The sequence below is a fragment of the Acanthaster planci genome, linkage group LG16 (genome assembly GCF_054643075.1).
Source record: "Acanthaster planci isolate LZ-2023a linkage group LG16, COTS_SCS, whole genome shotgun sequence".
In the NCBI taxonomy this organism is placed as follows: domain Eukaryota; kingdom Metazoa; phylum Echinodermata; class Asteroidea; order Valvatida; family Acanthasteridae; genus Acanthaster; species Acanthaster planci.
In genome coordinates, this window is record NC_141792.1 from 431,397 (window position 1) to 450,698 (window position 19,302).

Here is a 19,302-nt window from a genome sequence, read left to right on the forward strand (position 1 = left end):
GTTATAAATAGATAAGATTCCCACCATATTTTCGAAGCGGCCTGTTGGTCTAGTGGTATGATTCTCGCTTTGGGTGCGAGAGGCCCCGGGTTCGACTCCCGGACAGGCCCTGCTGTCTTTTTTTTCTCATAAACTTCTACTTCCGTTTTTATCTTCGATGAAAATAAACCAGCGCCACTTTCAGCGCAATTTCAGTTTTTCTTCCCATTGTTTTTTTTGTATGTTTGTAAGTGCTCGTGCTAAACCATAGAGGATGTTTTTATTCCTCCATGGCTAAACTAAGAAAAAAGGCCAAGGGTTAACATATTCACAAACCTCAAAATCTTGTCTCATACCCATATTACAGTAAGGTAAAACGATTAGAAGGGGAAAGTGCGCACTTTCTTCACCAATTTTCTAAACGACTGATGTTCAAAAAGTACAGGTGATGGTTTAAATGTAGCTGATTCGATGTTGCTTGTCTTCTGGTGGCCTAAAGGTACCTGCTGGTTTAAGCAGGTTAAAAATAAAATTTACAATCACAAACCCGTAAGAAAACTGGCAGTACAATGCAAAAACTACAAAATGTGTCTTTTTATTGCACCCTCTTTCACAATCAAGCCACCAAGTCAAACTTGACAATATTCAGTCCACTGAATAGAATACAATTCACTTGAGAAACAAACATCAGCTCTGTGCATTCTTAATACATAAAAAAACAATCGCAATCAACTTGTGTGATTCAAATCAGTCTAGTCCTGGATTCAACCATGGCTGAAAAGCAGCCAGTCTCAGATTCCACCAATACCAACAAAATGTGTCCCTCACTCGTCCTCTGATGTAAAAAATTTCCACATCAAGTCTGGATTGTTACTGAGGTCAATGCTTCATTTCGGCAGCAGACACAACAAATTATTTAAAATGTAGTCACTGTTTGGAGAATATGTTTTCAGATTTGATTCCAGCAGCAACTGTTTGTAATTGACTTTAGAGCATAGACAAAGATGGAAAATGCAGCCCAAATTTGGAAAGCGGCCATAGTTACAAAGTCAATACATGTACTCCAATTCTGTAATCACTGGAACATCAAAACTGTTATGCAACAAGATTTGAGACTGCTTCATTACAAAGTAAGCATCATTCCTTTCCCATCAGGCATCATCAAAAATATTTACTCCAGTGTGTGGTCACATTCATGCATAACTTCTTTTCTGCACGGTTTCCAATTTTGAACAGTAAAGTACTTAACTGAATGCAAAATCGCCAGTTAAAACATCAGCATTTGTCAAACTGCTCTGGAAGCAAGTACATGACCAGAACAGCCCTATAAAAAATTACACTGTATAGCTAGCCATCTCTACACTTTGGCGCCTCTCATATATTTGGTGTCATAAAAAAAGAAATCAAATACATGTACATGTATTCCTCTCCACAATCAAATACTGAGTAGTACAATAACATCAACACTTAATCAAATCAACACTAATGTAACCTCTTACATGTTTGTAACTAAAAATATACTCAATTATTTACACTTTTTGATAACTGTACGAAATATTCTTGAAGCAGAGCAAAGATGCCATGCTTGCTTTTCATTTCAACTGGGATTTAAAAAAATAACTTTTTTAATGGTATTTACAATAAAACTCAAATTTGAGAGAAGATGAAATGAACATAATTGAATTTTACAATCCCATCCGAAGGTTTTTAAAAAATGTGACAAAGGGTTGAAGGGATTTATGTTGTCAGGAATGGATCAAGAGTACAAACAATGTGCCCAAACAATAAAATGCAACACGCATGAATACGTGCTTTGCTAAATCAACCTCTACAACTCAGAACGTGTTCACAAATATCAAAATGCAGTTCAATGCTGATCTTGCTAAATGAAAAACAAAGTATTTATAACTAAACCCTAAAGTTAACTTTTGGAAATAGAACATACTTCTTAAGCAATTCTCAATGAACAGGTATAGCAAATGTACGGCTGGTTGGGTCACCCATCTTTTATTGGTAGTTTTTCAAAACTGCCATCGACTTGTACAGGCAGAAGACTACCATATTTTGCTGCCACAGGATGGATGTGTGAGCTTTGTTTGGAAACATGTCTAAGCCAGGATAAGTCACTGGTTTTAGTTGAGGTTTTGTAGTACTTTTCACCCACTGATTAATCCAATTTTGGGAGATATACCCCAGGCTTAATAAGGAACCTTGACAAATGTTCACAGATAAAGTAATCCATATGGCCTCTGCAAAGCAATCTCTTGAAGTTGATCTGTAGTATTGAACTGCTTGAACTTACTGACTTTTTATTCTTAGGGCTGTGCTTTAACCAAATAACTATGTACAATACAGTAGACGACATCAGATAAAGATTGACTTGCCATAAGATTGTTGACTTTATATCTTGAGACCCTATCAACTCTTGATACATGAACAAACACGAAAACATGTTTCCAACATAAGCTGGGATATCAAAGGGGTTGAGAATTGCAGCGGATACAGTTTGCTTTCACTGTGAACTTCTGTCAGACACATTTTAATTTGAGGTAAAATTTGTGGTACAGTAACAATCATTACAAAATCGTCTGAAATAACAATTCCATTATTTCATATGCAATCTATCCAAGTTGTGCACAACTGTTTATTTGCACACAACAGGCTCCAAATACATGTGATGTCATGGAATGTATCTACACATTCAAAGGTGTTCTTTACAAATTTTCCTCAGTGGGAAAGGTGACAGTGCCTCGGGGACAATGTATGTTCACATGTCAGCTAGGTTTTCTCTGACAAAGCGTCATTTCTTTTTCTTGTCGGGCATACACCTCGGGCAGAACCTGAAAAAAAATATACATCATCAGAAAAGAAAGGTTGATAAAAAGCAAATATAGGAGAAATGAAAAAAAAAGGCACAAACACTGCAGCATAGTAGTCAGCGGCTGATGAAGATTTAACCTTGTTGACACCCGGAGTCACATTGACTACACCAAAAACTACTAAGATCCTCCCTAGAAATCTAGTACAAGAACTGGACCCTGGCTCAGCCCTGAGATTTTGGCAACCCCTTTCAAATAAGCGTGAATTCAACACAACGGATCTACTTCTTACATGGGTGAAAGTCGGCCTTGGTCACCCATGTAGAAATTTCAAATGATGGACAACCCTAGTACAAACTGGCGTCGGTAAGAACACTTGACATCATGATTTCAACACAGGTAGGAAAGACAGTGAGAGTTGTTTGACAAGGCCTACTGTGAGGTTTGATTAAAACTCACCATTTGCCCTTGGGCTTAGCTGTCAGTCCAACGCAAGCAAAGTGGAACCATTCAATCGGACACTATCAAACATGAACAACAAACAGGAATAAATTCTTAACAGGATATCTAACTAGATTGCAACTGTTTCTCAGAGCCACAATAAGACTCAAGTTAGAAATAGATGACACATACAAATTTGTGATGGCTGCTAGAGTGTTAAGAAACTCACAAAGGTTTGTATACCCCTCTTTACTTTGGGGCAACATGGTTTCAGATAAAAAAAAAATTAATCAACATCAGAAAATCAATGTGTGCTCACATCTTGGTTATCGCAACCTATCATCTCGCCGTAAGACACCTGATGGCACAGACAATATGTAGGCTCGTTGGGGTCAACTGGCATGTCTAGAACGTCTGATGGAGAATTCATCACGGTGGGTAAGGTCAAAATGGGCGCTACAGCTCTGATGACAAGAAAAATGAAAAGATTAACAACAGAAGAGGTATTGCCTTACATAAGATGCCATCCATGGATCGTAGAACCACCATAAATTCACTTCTGAAGAAGTACTCACTGGCCTGCAGCTGATTTCATTTTCTTCCTCGACTGTTTGGGAGTTTCATCATCAGAAACGCGGCCTTTCTTGCTTTTCTTGGCGGATTTTTCTGCTGCTCTCCCTCGTCCCTTCTCTGACAATATTACAAGGAAAAAAGGAAGAAATATGATTTGATAGAACTGAAGTGCTAGACAGAGTGCTATGTGCAGTCACACCCGAAAGATCTGAAAGCTTCAAGGAAAGTTCATCGCCATAGCTAGCAGCATGATCTGACGTCTTACTTTTGTTGTCCCTTCCTGAGGAACTGTCATATTCCGATGTCTGCTCAATATTTCTCTCTTTCAACTCTTGTTCGAACCGGGCCAAATCTGCATCCAACCTCCGGATGTGCTTGTCGACCTGAACAATCAAGAAATTGAATTTCATTAAAATTAAAATCCTGTCTCAAGTTGGTGGAAATTACCCTATTTAACAAAACATTTTCCATTTTCGTCACTAAAGATTTAGTTTTGACCTAGCCTACCATTTCATAGGTCTGCATTGCCAGTTGGACTTTGTCATCATTGAACTCTCGGCTCTTTGCAAAGGCTTTGTCAATTCTCTTCAAAGCTTCTACTCGCTGCTCTGGTGCCCAACTCTTGACGGAACTGATGTACGACCCTGTCTCTCTGTCGATATCGCGAGACAAATCTAAGGCAATAGAAAAATAGTTTTGATATGTTTGCAAAAACTGAGCTTTTTACAGCTTACAAGACCATGAAGACAATTTGCAACTTTGAATGTTTCAAGAATTTACCTACCTTGAGCTCGTTGATCCAGGTCTCGCATCAGAGTAAAATTCCTCTGAAGCTCAAAAGGCAAGTTTTCAATACCTACGAATGACATAAACAGTATAAGATTAGCCATGTTACAGTGGAGGCACACATCACAACTCAACGACTGTCCCAGTATTTGGAGAAGTCCCTTTATTTGGGGACAAAATCCATCCCCAGAAAGAAAGAATGTCCGTCTAAATGGGGACAGTTTTTTCAGGTGGGCTTGGTGATCTTACCATTGCTCTGAGGATCTTTTTTAATTAATGCCCTAATTAGACTCAGCAGAAGTAAACATTAAAAATATAAAGTGAGTACTGTTTACTTCTACTTTGTTCTAGGATTACATGCACTATGATGCAGGGGTCTGCAACAGCAAATAAAAGGTTTAGAGAAGACCACATCAAAACAATTTTTCTGAAAATCACTTCTTCATGATTAATCAAGTGACATGTCATAGCACCAAGTTCATAAAAATAACTTTGGCCTAACTTAGCTTGCATTTTACATTTTTTCCATGTGCACCACATCTCAAGGAGGCCTACACACGACCTTGCATTCCATAATACGACCTTGCATTCCTAAACACTGACCACACTCGGGTCAAGCTGTGTGCATGGTGCACCATGGGTATATATACGGTACATGTACAGTCACACTACATGTACATGTACGTACACATGTACATGTACGTGTGCACTACAGCGTGCACTGACAGCGTCAGTCTGTGGGTCCGTGCCGCACATACAGGGGAGGCTGCAGACTATAAAATGAATGCGTAATTGGACCAAATATACCGTCGGTTTTTATGCCCGAATCAACTCTACCACCCCTAAATTTTACACTACATGTACCCACTAATATCTGTGTAATACAAACGTATGAATACAGACACCAGTGTATAACGATAAAACGAGTTTTTGGCTTACTATCGAGATACTGTTCCAAGTACAATGCAGTCGCCATGGTGGTAATTTTTCCCGCTTATTAACTCAGCTCCTTGGATCGCTGACGTCAACAGAGGTCGCACTTCACAATTAAGGGGCAAGAAACTTCCAGACAAGCCATTAATTAAAACCCAGCTCCGTTTTCAATGTAGCTCTACGTCCCTAATTTTGGATATTCTAGACCAATATCAATATTTTATTTTGTCACAGAGAGTAACCATTAGATATTTAGCCAACACAATCGAATTTTGATTCTTAAATGGTTCACAGCGGGAATGAAACAAGACCGATTAAGAAACCCATCTTTGAGAAAGGGTCAGTTTCCAGCATAGGGGAAGGGAACAGGAGTTGTAAGTGCTCCGATGGTCATCCCCATCTGGCCAGGCGAATAATAGAAAACATTCCAAAATACCCGATTACAGCCTGCATCTCCGATATGAGACCTACTTTTACCATCCTGAATAAACTTTCAAAATTTGGATACTGTTCCATTATCCATGCAAAGTTTGTATCTTTATTCTCCTCCCAGCAATACATCGGTTTTCAAAGACTTGTTACGACTTTGGCTAAGACTGGCCAACAAAATGGTAACTACTACTGGAAAGCTAAGTTCATAAGTAACAAAATGCGCCGCTATTTCATCACAGAGAGACATCATGAAATTTCATAAAAGACACTTTTACACAAATGCCATAATAAAATGATTTTAACAAAACACAAAAATTTGTAAACAACGTGGCTGTTCATTCCCAAAATACATGTAACTCCAAAAGAAAGCATTCATTGCAAAGACTGCACGTTACTTAAGGCACACCGGCATAATGCAAGCAACTGCGCAAGCATTAAATTGATGTTGTGAGATCATACCAAGCACCAACGAAGCATGAATATTCAATTTCCTATACATAAGTACACAAAGTTTTAAGGAGGCAAATTACCAGCGAAAAATTGCGGCGGCGAAAATGGGTACAAAGGGTTTTCGTGGTTGTGAAACAGGTGGTGCTTTGCGCTTAGCAAGCACTCCCTGCGCGCTCTGGCTATGACATACCATTACCAGGCGTGCTAGAAAACGGAAATCGGCCAGACGTTATAGCCTGCGCAGTTCAAACTCCTTCTGTGTCCTTCATCTAAAAGCTCCATGGTTCTAAACCAATTTAACTTAACTGTGGGGAGGGGGGATGGCAAAATTGCGAACTACCCACGCCTGTAAAAATAAAACAACCCAGCAAAAATTTCGCCGTTGTCAGATATTCTGAAGACAATTGTTAGGGGGCGTGGACGCAAATGACTTAACTCTTGCCGTTGGAGCCTAAAGTGGCTCGGTAACATCTTATCTGACAAAAGGTGGCGCTGTTCTTCATGCCGTCTTTCGCAAATACTAATATACGACGTTATGCTAACAATTTGGTCAGTATGTGTAACAAAGTACCGGTAGAGACCAGTTCCCATCTTCAGAGGGCATCTTCAGCCGATGTACCCACCATATGGGTACGTGGACAAACCACCCCATCCCATAAAGGCCTTCCACTACTTTCCTAATGTACATGTGCCTGTTGGAAGTATGTCAGAAGTAAAACGAGGGACTATTTGGCAAGTCTCAAATCTTGTTTGCTCAAAATTCACCCACTTCAAACAGCGCCATCCTGCTGTGTCCACCATACTTCCAACAGGTTACTACATGGGTGTTCAATAGGAGTGGGGAAGGGGAATCCTCCCAGGTTGGCCACCCCATGGAAATCCCCCCCCCCGAAAAAAGTGGTCCCCCAACGGCACCCTACAGGGGCCAATGTGTGAAGGCACCATGGCTAAACCAAGACTTCCACATGCAACCATATACACGATCAGATTCAACCATCATTTGAATCATACTAGGCCAGACAAAATGCACGTGTCCACACAACTCCACATCCTTGTGACAATGTCTTCTGTAATTTATTCTGATCTCTGATACAACGGATCCTGCAGAAGTGAACAGTGCTCAAACCATAAACATGTACTTGGAAAACCGATTGAGACGGGGTACCAGATCTGTATCATCTGCCCTGTCTGATTGAAGTGCCCAAATTCTCCACATGCCTCAGAAATTATCTCCGGAGTACAGGTGTACATGAACACGCGTAATTGATAATGAAAATGACTGTTTTAATTTTACAGTTTGAAAATCTCCGCTGTTTTCTTGACAGGCTACAACACAGAATGAGACCGCCTTAAGCAGCAACTCTAAGGTGTTGAATGGGTGATTTCATGGGTAACGGGTGACTGCAAACATCACACTTTAATCTTCATCTTCATCCTCATCTTCTTCCTGGTTGATCTGGAAGTAACGCAGGTCGTACGTGTCTTTACCAGAGGCCACCACTCGCAGCCAGTCACGCAAGTTGTTCTTCTTCAAGTACTTCTTGGTCAGGTACTTCAGATACCTATTCAACCATGACGAAAGAAAAAAAAATTGAAAGGAATTTACTTTCAACATCTTAGAGTTCCCATTACACTTTCACACTTTGTCTTTAAGAAAGTCACCGTCTGAGCTGATATCCTTGAACCCACCTCTTAGAGAAGTCAATGTGGGACGTGATGGTCACCTTGCTCTTCTTGCGCTCGATGCTGACATTGTTGCCAAAGTTCTTGGTCTTCCCGTCGACTTTGATGCGGTCCTGCAAGAATGCCTCCTGTGATTGGGTGGGCGGAGTGGACAAACAAGAAGGGAGGTTAGGGAAGGTGGCCCTAACCACTGTGCCCTCAGAGGGACACAGTACACCCACAATGGGGTGTGTTGTTTAGGGAAGAGGTCCCTAAGTTGGACTAGGGATGGTTAACCCTAGACCAGAGAGACATAACATTAATAGTTTTCAATACCAAAGAAAAAAGAAAATCTTTCAGGGAGATTCCGTTTTAAGAACTGAAATCATTTCTCCGTTTCACGCAATAACATGCTCTCAGATCATTCATAAATTCTTCACTTGACGTTCCTGAGTAAAGTTTTTCTCTACTCTCATGATCTAATGAACAAAAAACCCATTCCCAAATAGCTGTATGTGTTAACTACACTTTCTGAATAATTTACACTTTAATTCACAGGCTTTTGATCACCAAACTCTAAATCCTACCTGGACATCATTTGAGCAAGCAAAGCTATTCAACCCACAACAATAAACCACTGAGAAGCCAGCTCAGTATCCAACAGGTCAACTATCCTTCAAAGCCAAACAGCCTACGAGTTCCAACAAGCAAGCCAACACAGGACCCAACAGTGGCAATGTTACATGAGGCTAACTCCCATTGTCTCATAGTTGACAACTGATGTTGTTTCTGTTGAATGCTCAGTGGAGTTAGATCCAGCAGATTTGTAAACCTTGCCTGATTGTACAGATTGACAGTGGTGTAGCCAACGGGAGCAGTAAACTGCCCATCTCAGGAACTCTTGCTTCTCTCTAAGTAGAGTCTGCCAACATAGCTGGGTGTGTGTATGTGGGGTGGGGGAAGGGAGCAAAGGGAGGGGTTCCCCGGCAAACTCTTATCCCCTCCGAGAAGAATTTGGAAACATAGCTGGGGGATGGGGGGGGGTGGCAAATGGAGATATCTTACCCCCCTCTGAATAGAGCAAGGCTACACCACTGTAGATTAAAGGATAACTCACAAAATTAGCTGCATCCATGATGCCATCTTCGACTGGTAGAGTACAGTCGATGGTAAAATGAAGCGTTTGCTTCTTTTTCTTCCCCTTCACAACAGGCTTGGAGCCCTTCTTGACCACTTTTTTCTGAATTTCAATAAGAAAACAAAATAACACTACAAATTTAAACGACAGCTCAGTGTTCCTTCCTTTTTCAAATTATCACAAGCAAACATTTTCAAACTATTCCCATTTCTTTAAATTAAACAAACTACAGATTTGTTCAACAATGACACATCCATTTACTTTTATCATTTCAGTCATTTACTTTCAAATTAAGCATCATTCCATCAACTTAGCATGACCTGAACTCTGTGATACAGATAAGAATGAAATTTGAGACATTGAGACAAGTATACCTGGTTGAGTCAAGTGGTCAAGTTCAGTAAATTACTGTATGCTACAGTGTAAATAACTAGCCGCCTAGCCTCACGCGGCTATGCTATTTAGCGTCAACAAGCGTCAACACATACAACTAGTGTCAACAAAGTGTCAACAACTTGAAAATGCCCTCTAAAGATTAAAAGTGGTTTTATCATATTATAAGACTTGCCACCATGGCCACTGTGTACGAGAAACATTGAATGTGCTTCCAGATTTACGCAAAAAATGAAACTTTTTTGCAATGGAGGCAGCCATCTTTACTTTAATGTCCACTCAAAAACAAGATACTGGCCAGTTGGGCTGCATGACAAGCCCAAAATTTGTTGCTCAAATTTCCACAAATATCATTTTCGATAGTGTGATACATTGAATATGATATGTAGGAGTCTTACTTATGTTGTAAATATAAAATATTTGCATAAAAATGGTTGAATATTTTGTTGACGCTTTGTTGACACTAAATAGCATGACCTGCCCGAGGTTGCACTACACAAATATGCATCCATAGAAAACAGTGCCATATCAGACCAAAATAGCACTGCCTAGTGACTCTTGGGAAGAGGTTAGCCTCTCGTTTTTCACTGGAAACTCAAGAGTATGGCCAGAAGATCACAAGATTTCATTTCAATTTTATGAACGTTAGCCACAAAAATGTTTCTATTCGCCTTTCCCCGAAGAAACCCCTAAATAGTAGTAAAACTATGCGCCCAGCTCTGAATGTAGCTAGCTGCCCGCCTCTATCCAAAATGGGCCCACAATTTAGGGCTTTTTGTGAAAGAAACACCCCAAACTGGAAACTGTCAGTCCCAAATTCGGGATTTATAGAAATATTTCTATGATCCATGTCTTCTTGTAAAAATCCCATGGGATCACAACATATTAATGAGCTCGCGCGCACAAATACAACGATTTAATGAATGCACCCGGTACCCTCACGCCACGTGCGGCAATTCAACCACAGCAATGAGGGCGCACTTCATAGGTGACCCGCCTTCGAACTTTCCCATTTTTACAATTTTTATGGTTATATTTTGACGAAACGAACAGTTATTCCATCAAACAACTACATCTACAGTAGGCAGCGTTATTATTCGAAGTCGTGCAATAATGTTTTCATGAAAATTACCCCCAAATTGTGCGATAAATTCGGGATTCCTGATCACAGTTTAACATACCATGGGCATCTTGCTCACTTCGCAGGATAAAAGAGACCGACATTGTTCCGAGTCAATCCGAAGAAAGCCGAACATGGTCGGTGTGAAGTATTTTAAACAAAAATGAACGTTTTACATATTAGATTTAACAGTTTATTTTTCAGACAGGTTTTTGAAATACATTTTTGAGATAAAAGATAAACACATAATTTAGGCAATTTATTTTTTTGTATTTTGTTTCATTTACGGAAATGTCCGAGCTTCACCGAATAGTTTCCGTCAAAGATGGCGACCATTTGGCGACTGTAGTCTTGTTCATTTCGTCGTGCCGTAAATATTAACAAAAAATTACAATTCACGCAACCCTCTCTTGCAAATTGCTATAAAGGTATCATTTACTTTATTTTCTTCACCCTACCCCCTTAATAAGAATTATTTCGTGTGAGCCAATGAAGCTCAAAAATGTTTTGTCTTATAAATTGTAAGTTGTAGGCGAGGTAGTAGGAGTATGAGTGACAGTGACAAAATTGACATGACTGTACTGAGCATGCTGAGTGTTTGATTAATCGTGGTATTTATTTTTTGCTTTTGGCCCATACCTTTCTAACTTTGCACGTATTTGGTGAAAAATACGAAAGGCATGTATTAAATTTGGATTAACTTTTTTAGGACTAACATACTGTCAATGAATGTTAGGTGAAAATTATTTCAAAAGTTTAAATGGCACACGCTTCGCCTTGTTTACCTTTTCAGATTTTCATTGTCAGTGATTGCCTTTCAAACTTATCAAAGATGACTGACTGTGTAAAATATGGGCAGTTGGAGAGATTCTTTGTATTAATTATTATGCATCCCCATGCCATGAGCCTTTGGTGCTGAATATTTCCAGCTATTGTCATGACTGTGTGCATTAAGTGGATGTTGTTAGTCGTATTGCACAGGTTTCTCATATCATGGTGGTATTAGGCACATTTATTTTAAGTTATCTGACCTTTTTCATACTGTACAGTTGATTAGAAGACCGTTTGCCCATCTTTATGAACTGAGCATCATGCCAGGCCTTCTAGATCGACCCAAACTAACACAGGCTATGGCTGCCGCTCTCAAACACCATATTCTCAAGGAGCGAGAACGAAAGCGTCAAGGTAATCCACATCTAATACCCACAGAAATGCAAGAGCCATAGACTTTCAATGTCCAAACTGTGGGTTCTGACTGGTTTTCTTTACCTCATTAGTAAGTATTGTGATATTTACAGGTGCATTGTAGAATCTTTCTTTTTTCCAGAACACCTGTACATGTACATTGCCTATTCCAGGTCCATCTAACCAGTGTTTACTTCTCATGTATGACAGCCAGATGAAAGCTTATATTTCATTGGAGCTTTTGTTGAAAGTAATTCTAGATTCAAAAAAAGAGTGCATTGAAAGGTATTGATGCATTTCAAAGAATTCTAACATGTGCACAGGGATTGTTAATGATAATAAAGACTTGCTCATTTGTTTGAGTCACATTTCTGTCCTGATTTGTTTTACTTTGCAGAAGAGGAGGAAGCAGATAAAGCCATTGAAAGGAAGATGGAAGAAGCAGAACGTTTGAGAAAGAAGGCAGAGGCGGAATCCTTGTCTCTGGAGGAGACTAAGGAACAGGTAGGATGATAATTAATTGATAACAGGTGTATTACCATAGGTAGTAAAGCAACCTGCATGTACAACTCCACATTCCCATACACACCCCTCATGAATTATCAGAAATGCTGCCAGATGATTTGATAACAATTTACTCAGTCTGTCGGACATGTAATTTCATGCATATTTTCTTTTTTTTACTGATGTCTAAAAACTTAACTCGTTTGAAAATACTTCTATGCATTTGGTAAAAGAGGAATTTCACCTTTTGCATTGAAATAGAAAAGAGTGAATCCAACTTTTCCCTAATTTTGTGACAAACAAGAAACTTCCTGGTAAAACTAGTAAATGTGGTATCCAGCACTGATTTTGTAAAAAAGACATTGTTTTATTGACCAATTCTATGAATTAAACAGGTTTTTACAAAATTTCACCAACCTGTTTTTAGTATTGAATTTCTGTTGTCTTTCAGATCAAGTCACTAGAGGATAAACTCAAGTCTCTCAAAGCTGACAAGCACGAGTTGTTCTCACAACTCAAGAAGGTTCTCAATGAGGATGAAAACCGCAGAAGGCAACAGATGAAGGAAAAAAGGTCAGCATTTCTCATCTCTCACCGAGATTCAAAGAAAACACCGTCTTTTCTGTAATTGCTACTCATTTATTGTAGCTCTTATTGTCAACTACAGAAATTCTAGTGGAGCCTTTCCTAATTCAGGCACTGCATTGAACTATTTTTTCTTGTCATTTAATATGCACCACGTTGTCATGATTTTCATACCTGAGGAAGAAAAGTACCATTCTTCTAAGTGGCAATCTTGGGTTTGAGCAATGCATACCATTGTACGCATGTGCTTCAGCTGTTTTTTTTTATATGGGGCACACAGCTATTTTCACAAATTGTAAAGCCCTTCGTTGAATGTCTAAGCAATGATCTGTGTTAGTAGCTGAGTTAAAGTGGTTTCCTGATGCTAATTTTAACCTTTGACCTTGCAGTGAATTAATGGTTGCCATGAGCCACCATCACCAGTATCATCCTACATTGCACATGCCTGGACCTCACATGATTGTGCAAGGTAAACTTGTTATCAGCTGAACTCCCTGTCGTTTCTTGACACCAGTTTTCCCTTTTCTTCATCTGCAAATAAACAGAATACAACACCGTCCCCAACAAACATATAAATACCTTGTCCCAGCATTTAAAAGTTAGTTAATAGTCTTAATTGAAATAGTCTTCGACAGTTTGTTCAGCTTCCTGAGCTAACATCAGTTCAACTTTCCGAAATACTTTACCCAACTATGAGTAACGATATTGAGGACTCTTGACCTACTCAAGGTGTAAGTGAATGAAGTTTAGTCAGTTTGATGAAGTCAATTTTGACCATACATTTAGGTGCCCATATGCAGGGGAGGCCAGCCATGTTGGATAAGGGGCCCATGTACCGCACACCAGCACAGCAACCTGCACAGGGAGTCCATGTAAGTACTCAGTAGAAGAGAATGAATAGAGTTCTTTATCTGTGTTTGCTCGTCAGGGTACAACTCTTCTGAACTCAGCGCTTGACTTCTGCTTGGGTTGAAAATGCCAATATCATTGCCAAATGCCGGTTTAATGATATTAACTTGGCTTTGTATTAAGGATCTTAATTTTATGCTAGGATTTTGTGAAAAAACGCTATTTGTAAACACACTGTATTCTCAGTGTGGCCCAACAGATGCAAAAAAAATATCACTAGCTTGCTCAAGGGGGATTCAATCTGACAACTTTCTGCTTACAAGTGTAAATGTTTAACCACTCGACCACTGAGTTTGCTTGCATTGGGTGGTTTGCTCAAATCAAATGAAGCAGTGTATACTGCAGTTAGTGATATTATTGTGGCTTTGCGTCATGGGTGTTAGTTTTTATATCACATTTTGAGCTGTCCTTAGTGGCATTTTGTTGATTGACTGTATTTAAACAAATTCTTCTCTTGTTGCTAAGGAAACCAAGAATTCCTCAAAAGTGCTCAACAATCTAGCTGAACAGCTTGAAGAAACCTGTACAAACACCAGTCTCAACAATTTTTTAAAATTGTAGACGTGCAAGCAAAGTGCAAGAACAAAATTAAGAAAACCCACTGGCAAGAATAAAAGATCCAATTTACTTGTTGACCTCGAACAGTTTAGGAAGCACCCCTTCTAATGCTGATTTTCATCCCAGTTCTAAGTGCAGAACATTTCTTTTACAGTGTCATGGTAACAGCTGTATCAGTTATGTCAGTAGAGAAGAATTCAACAACTCTTTCTTTGTAAGATCTGACTTGCTGCATCTTGTTGATTGATCAGGGAGTGAAGCGGACTCGTAGCCCATCTCCACCAGTGGTTGAGTTATACCCTCAGCACCCTGTACAGCAAGGCCCGTACGGCCAGGGCCCAGGTTATGGACAGAGCCAAGCTTCTCATGGTTCCTACAGACAAGGTGAGACACAATCATTGCCTCATCTATGTAACTCTGTGCAGTTATGTTGCTCAACATGTTAAGTGTCATCTAGTTGGATGACCCCTAATAGTGACATCTGTAAGGGTGTGGCCATTTATCGGGATCTCAGGATCTTTTATTGTGGCAAAGAAAGATCAGCTAGCTTTTTCAGATATGGAAGAGCGATTAACGTGAAACAGTACAACGTATTGCCTGCTGAGTAAATGCTTTTATTTCACGTCATGGATCAGTGTATGCTAAAGAACTCAGGAAAATACAGGCTTTGCATGGTAGCCATCTTTCAGGGCAGTTCTTTTATTCCAGGGGGAAACCTCCTTTGTGCATATCCTGTGGAATAAAAGCACTGGCCTGCAAAATGGCAGCCATGCAAACCCTCTATTGTGAAATGCAGTCTTTCTATTGAATGCGACATGTAATGAGAATTTCTGTGATTTCCAGGTCATCAACCATACACCACATCACAGGCCAACTCCAGCTACGTCAGCCAATCAGCGACCGGTTACCCACCTGGTCAACAGGCAGTGCATGCTGGGTATGGAGCCAGCAGCCAATCCACTGCCAGCAAGTATCAATCTAGGGAGTCAGCGTTCAGCTCCTACCCAAATCATTTTGTGCCCCAGCAAACTCCACAAGCCTACCAGGCTCAGCCTCATCGTAAGTTGGCTGTTACATTTTGTCCCGTTGGGCTCTACAAACTAACATTTTGTACCAAAGAATTTTGGTTGCGTACCGCACACATCTGTGCAGAGAAGATATTACTAGCAGCTAGTGGTTCCATAGATGCACATGTTATTGTAAGCCATAGTGAATCATTTGTGTACAGTTTTAGTTGTCTGTGTGCGGAAAAATGAATGGTGCAGAGGTTTGATCAATTTTCAGCTGAATGAACACAACCCTGTATCATCTTTGTGCAGTTTTTTCCCAGCTGTGTTTATGCATGTAGTTTGCCAATTGAATAGGTATTTCTTCTAAGGCTTTTTGTTACAGAAGAAAGAGTCTTACATAAATGTTGTTTGTGTGCCCAGGTTACATCCATGGTGGTCAGTCAGCCTCTGCAGCTAGCATAGCTGTACACCAGGGACAGACAGTGGACCAGTCTGTTAAACAAGGTCCGTACCCTGATGACCAAGGCCACTACCAACACAAACTACAAGGCCAGGTGAGTTGACTGTAAGACGGTTCTTGATGCTGGGATGAATTTCTAGGGAAAATATCTTCAAACTGAAATGCAGTGTGAACACATCCTTTTATACAGACAAGTGACAGTATTTGGCAATATGAATAGGCACTGTTCATACAAAGTAGACAAAATAATCATTGTTTTTTTGTATTACACAAGTTTTCTGTTTAATAGCGCATTGTAGTATTTGCTGTTTATGTATAGTTTTCTTGCTTTCCTGGAGCTGCCAGCAGTATGTGGCTGTTTCATGTGTCATTCTCATTTTTCCAGCAGCACACTACTGTTTCATGTATCACCTCCTTTTTTATTTCCTCCAGTATTTTTCTGCATCACACATATTTGTCCTGCTTTCTTCTTGCATCTTATCGCTGTTTTAGGTGTCTTTCCTTTTCATTTACTCCCACAGTATACTGCTGTTTCATGTCTCATTGCTTTGTTTTGTTTCTCTTCCAGCATCCTAGGCAGATGGCTAGTGCCCATCCACAGGCTCTTCACCCTCAGCAGACCTTACTCTCACAATCTCAGGTACACCTGCAGGCACAACAGGGAAAGGTGAGCTGGAACCTTGACAATCAAGGATGAGAAAAATTGCCATGGAGTTGGATTCAGCCCTACTGGACAATTCCAAACTTTTATATTCAGATGTCCATTTGGTTAGATAATGGACTTTTCCCATGAAATATGTAAATAAGGCAGGTGCATTGCTACCACTGGTTGGCAAAGTTGCTTAAATCTATGACATAACAATACAAATCTCGGTGTACGCTCAATCATGACCACATACACATTGTTTCTGCTCCGGTATAGTTTGACATGAGTGCCAAACTTAAAGGCAAGGAATTGTTACTTTCCAATCTTGGGTCGTCGAAAAACTTCACTTAGTTTTGAGAAAACCATGTGGACAAAGGCTGTAATATGGTTTTTATTGACCTTCTACGCACCAAGTTATTGTTAGAGCATAGAGTAAGGCTCTCCGACTGTGATGACGGCCACACTTGCCAACCAGTGGTAGTAGTTCGTATGAGCCTGTCCAGTTTACATATTCATGGGAAAGGTGCATTGAACATTCCTTTGTATAGCCCCCAGAATCAGATTTGATGCCTAAGTACATTCAGGCTAAGACTCTGTAGAATTGCTACTGTCATTCTCAGTCAAGTGCAAATGGTAAATGGAAATTGATGGACTAAGATTTTTGTTTTGAAAAAAATTAGTTTTGTTTTTCCAAATAGGAAAATTGATCTTCCCAACACATCTTACCTTTTAGTTTGTATCATCTTTTTGCTTGTATTTTCATCAGAAGCAGAACACTAAGTCATTGGTGCTAGAGTTATAAGTGTCTGATGCTGTGCAGTTTTGTTCTGATGTTTATGTTGCTTCTTGCTTGCAGCCGAGTATGCCATCATCCTATACTCCTCGTAGGAAGCCTGAATCGCCAATATATCAACACAAGAAACCTAGCCAACAACATCAACAGACACAACCTCAGCCACACGGGGTGAGTTTAGCCGTATCTCACAAAAAACACTCCTGGTTTCTATGTTCCACTTGTTAATTTATTTGTGTTTCCTTCAGTGAGCATGGAGCTGGACCAAGAGAGGGCGCTATTTTTCCTTGCAACAGAGGCTCCTTTGGTAGTAACCAGGCATTGCTGGTTCATGAACATCTATGAAACACAAGCATTGCAGTCTCATCGTTACCAGCAAAATGAACACTCCTGACCAACATGGCTCTTTTCAACCAACGAGGGAGGGCTTCTGCTCAGGGCGGATACAGACTACATAACTGATATCTAAAAATTTATTAGTCTAACAGTAAGCAACAAACCTCACTCCATTGCCAACAAGTCCCTCAATATTCATAGACTAGCTTCAGTCAACTTTTTTTTTCTCTACCCATGTTAGACAAGCTACCAGTCCTCCCAGCAAGCTCAGCGTCACGGCAGCTACCCCACATCGCAGAGTCAACATCAACAAGGAAGCAGTAGATACTACTAAGTAACTAAACTAGATATCTACCAGCAGGAAAGGAGCCTCTGTGTTAAATTAGGCCAATCAAGAGTGCACTGGATTGGGAATGCTGCTTCAAAATGTCACAAGAATTACTTGTTAACTTCCAGATAAGCTTTTTATTGTTCCGCAGATGTGAACCTAGCCAGTAGTTATTTGCTTTGTACCTGGCAACAGTCTTTACACATCCAGTGTTGGCAAAATCAACTGCTGTTACAGAATATCAGCAGCTTAAAAGCTCCCAAAATGAACCATCACATTTCATACCATTTACGCACATTTCTCATCTGTGTTTTGTTAATTTGTCAAAACCTCTTTGACAGAGTGATTGCTTTTAATGTGCTCTCACAGTCTTTGCAAGTTCTGTCAAGTTGTAACACTGTGCATAGATGCCATTCAGAAAATGTGTTACTTTGTAAAAGTTGGAGTGCATGTGTATTAAATAACGAATGGGGTTGATAAGTGACCCAGTATTGTTGTAATGGCTGCATTTGTGTTTAGCCCTTAAAATATAAATCATAATTGGAACAGTAAGAATTCTGCAAGTGTTTACTGCACGTTATTATGTTACTTAGGAAACAATGCATATAATCCGTTTAAAGCAAGACTTCCGGTCATCCCAGAGTGACTTTTGTACATCTATTCACACCAGTTTTGTCAGTTTTCAGGAAACCCAATCCTGGGTGTTCGATCATAGATGTTATCCATCTTGAATGGGGAAAAGTCATCCTTGTTATGTGTATCATAGGTGAAGTTATGATATGTAGTGTGCATTTAGTTAAGTATTTTATTGAATGTCCATGTACTTGTGATATGATCACTGTTATAAAGGGCTCATGAAGATGCGTTGTGGTTGAAATAGGACCAGACAATTTTTATTTTTAAATGATTATTTTAAAGTAAACATCTTAGTTTAATTGCCTGTAAGGTATCAGCTTCCTGTACCCTTTGTCGTTGTTTACCACAGTATTACATAAAGTGGAATGAAAGTATTTGTTTTACTTTATCAGTAAACAAAGTGAAATCCTGGAGTTCTGTCATTCATTGGTGAGTCTAATTAAACTAATGCTTACTGATGTAGGCATTTTTATGGCTTCGGAGGAGTTGCAAAAAGATTTTAAAAGGTCCTCAGGCTCAGAAATATTTATAAGTTAAAAAGAATATCTGTTTCTTCTATCACCACAGCAACAAAGTTGGAGACGGAACTTTGGCAGTGGAAAAACAGTTTATTTTCTGAAAAATAA

General features: G+C 39.7%; 3 protein-coding genes and 1 non-coding gene across 5 annotated transcripts; 2 read left to right on the forward strand and 2 right to left on the reverse strand.

Annotated features, from left to right (window-relative positions):
* The first annotated feature begins 38 nt into the window (after window positions 1-38).
* On the forward strand, window positions 39-110 carry Trnap-ugg (transfer RNA proline (anticodon UGG)). The gene has a single exon. It is a non-coding gene; the product is annotated as a tRNA-Pro (tRNA).
* A 448-nt stretch (window positions 111-558) lies between these two features.
* LOC110984604 (inhibitor of growth protein 5-like) lies at window positions 559-5,619 on the reverse strand. Its single transcript, XM_022244946.2, has 8 exons — window positions 5,538-5,619; window positions 4,597-4,668; window positions 4,320-4,486; window positions 4,078-4,195; window positions 3,815-3,929; window positions 3,559-3,703; window positions 3,258-3,319; window positions 559-2,819 (listed from the first exon to the last, which is right to left on the reverse strand). The coding sequence occupies exons 1-8, from the start codon at window positions 5,572-5,574 to the stop codon at window positions 2,780-2,782; spliced, it is 756 nt and encodes a 251-aa protein (XP_022100638.1). The 5' UTR covers window positions 5,575-5,619; the 3' UTR covers window positions 559-2,779.
* A 1,843-nt stretch (window positions 5,620-7,462) lies between these two features.
* rpl22 (ribosomal protein L22) lies at window positions 7,463-10,877 on the reverse strand. Its single transcript, XM_022244931.2, has 4 exons — window positions 10,788-10,877; window positions 9,193-9,315; window positions 8,103-8,224; window positions 7,463-7,975 (listed from the first exon to the last, which is right to left on the reverse strand). The coding sequence occupies exons 1-4, from the start codon at window positions 10,860-10,862 to the stop codon at window positions 7,831-7,833; spliced, it is 465 nt and encodes a 154-aa protein (XP_022100623.2). The 5' UTR covers window positions 10,863-10,877; the 3' UTR covers window positions 7,463-7,830.
* A 145-nt stretch (window positions 10,878-11,022) lies between these two features.
* Window positions 11,023-19,082, forward strand: LOC110984595 (uncharacterized). Of its 2 annotated transcripts, XM_022244929.2 has the most exons (12): window positions 11,023-11,154; window positions 11,776-11,911; window positions 12,309-12,415; window positions 12,867-12,988; window positions 13,390-13,469; window positions 13,787-13,872; window positions 14,719-14,851; window positions 15,311-15,526; window positions 15,898-16,031; window positions 16,506-16,604; window positions 17,440-17,547; window positions 17,954-19,082. In XM_022244929.2, the coding sequence occupies exons 2-12, from the start codon at window positions 11,818-11,820 to the stop codon at window positions 18,044-18,046; spliced, it is 1,272 nt and encodes a 423-aa protein (XP_022100621.1). In that variant the 5' UTR covers window positions 11,023-11,154; window positions 11,776-11,817; the 3' UTR covers window positions 18,047-19,082. The 2 variants fall into 2 exon arrangements, with proteins under 2 accessions (XP_022100621.1, XP_022100622.1); XM_022244930.2 differs by lacking the exon at window positions 11,023-11,154 and having other exon boundaries at window positions 11,865-12,002.
* The last annotated feature ends 220 nt before the right edge of the window (window positions 19,083-19,302 follow it).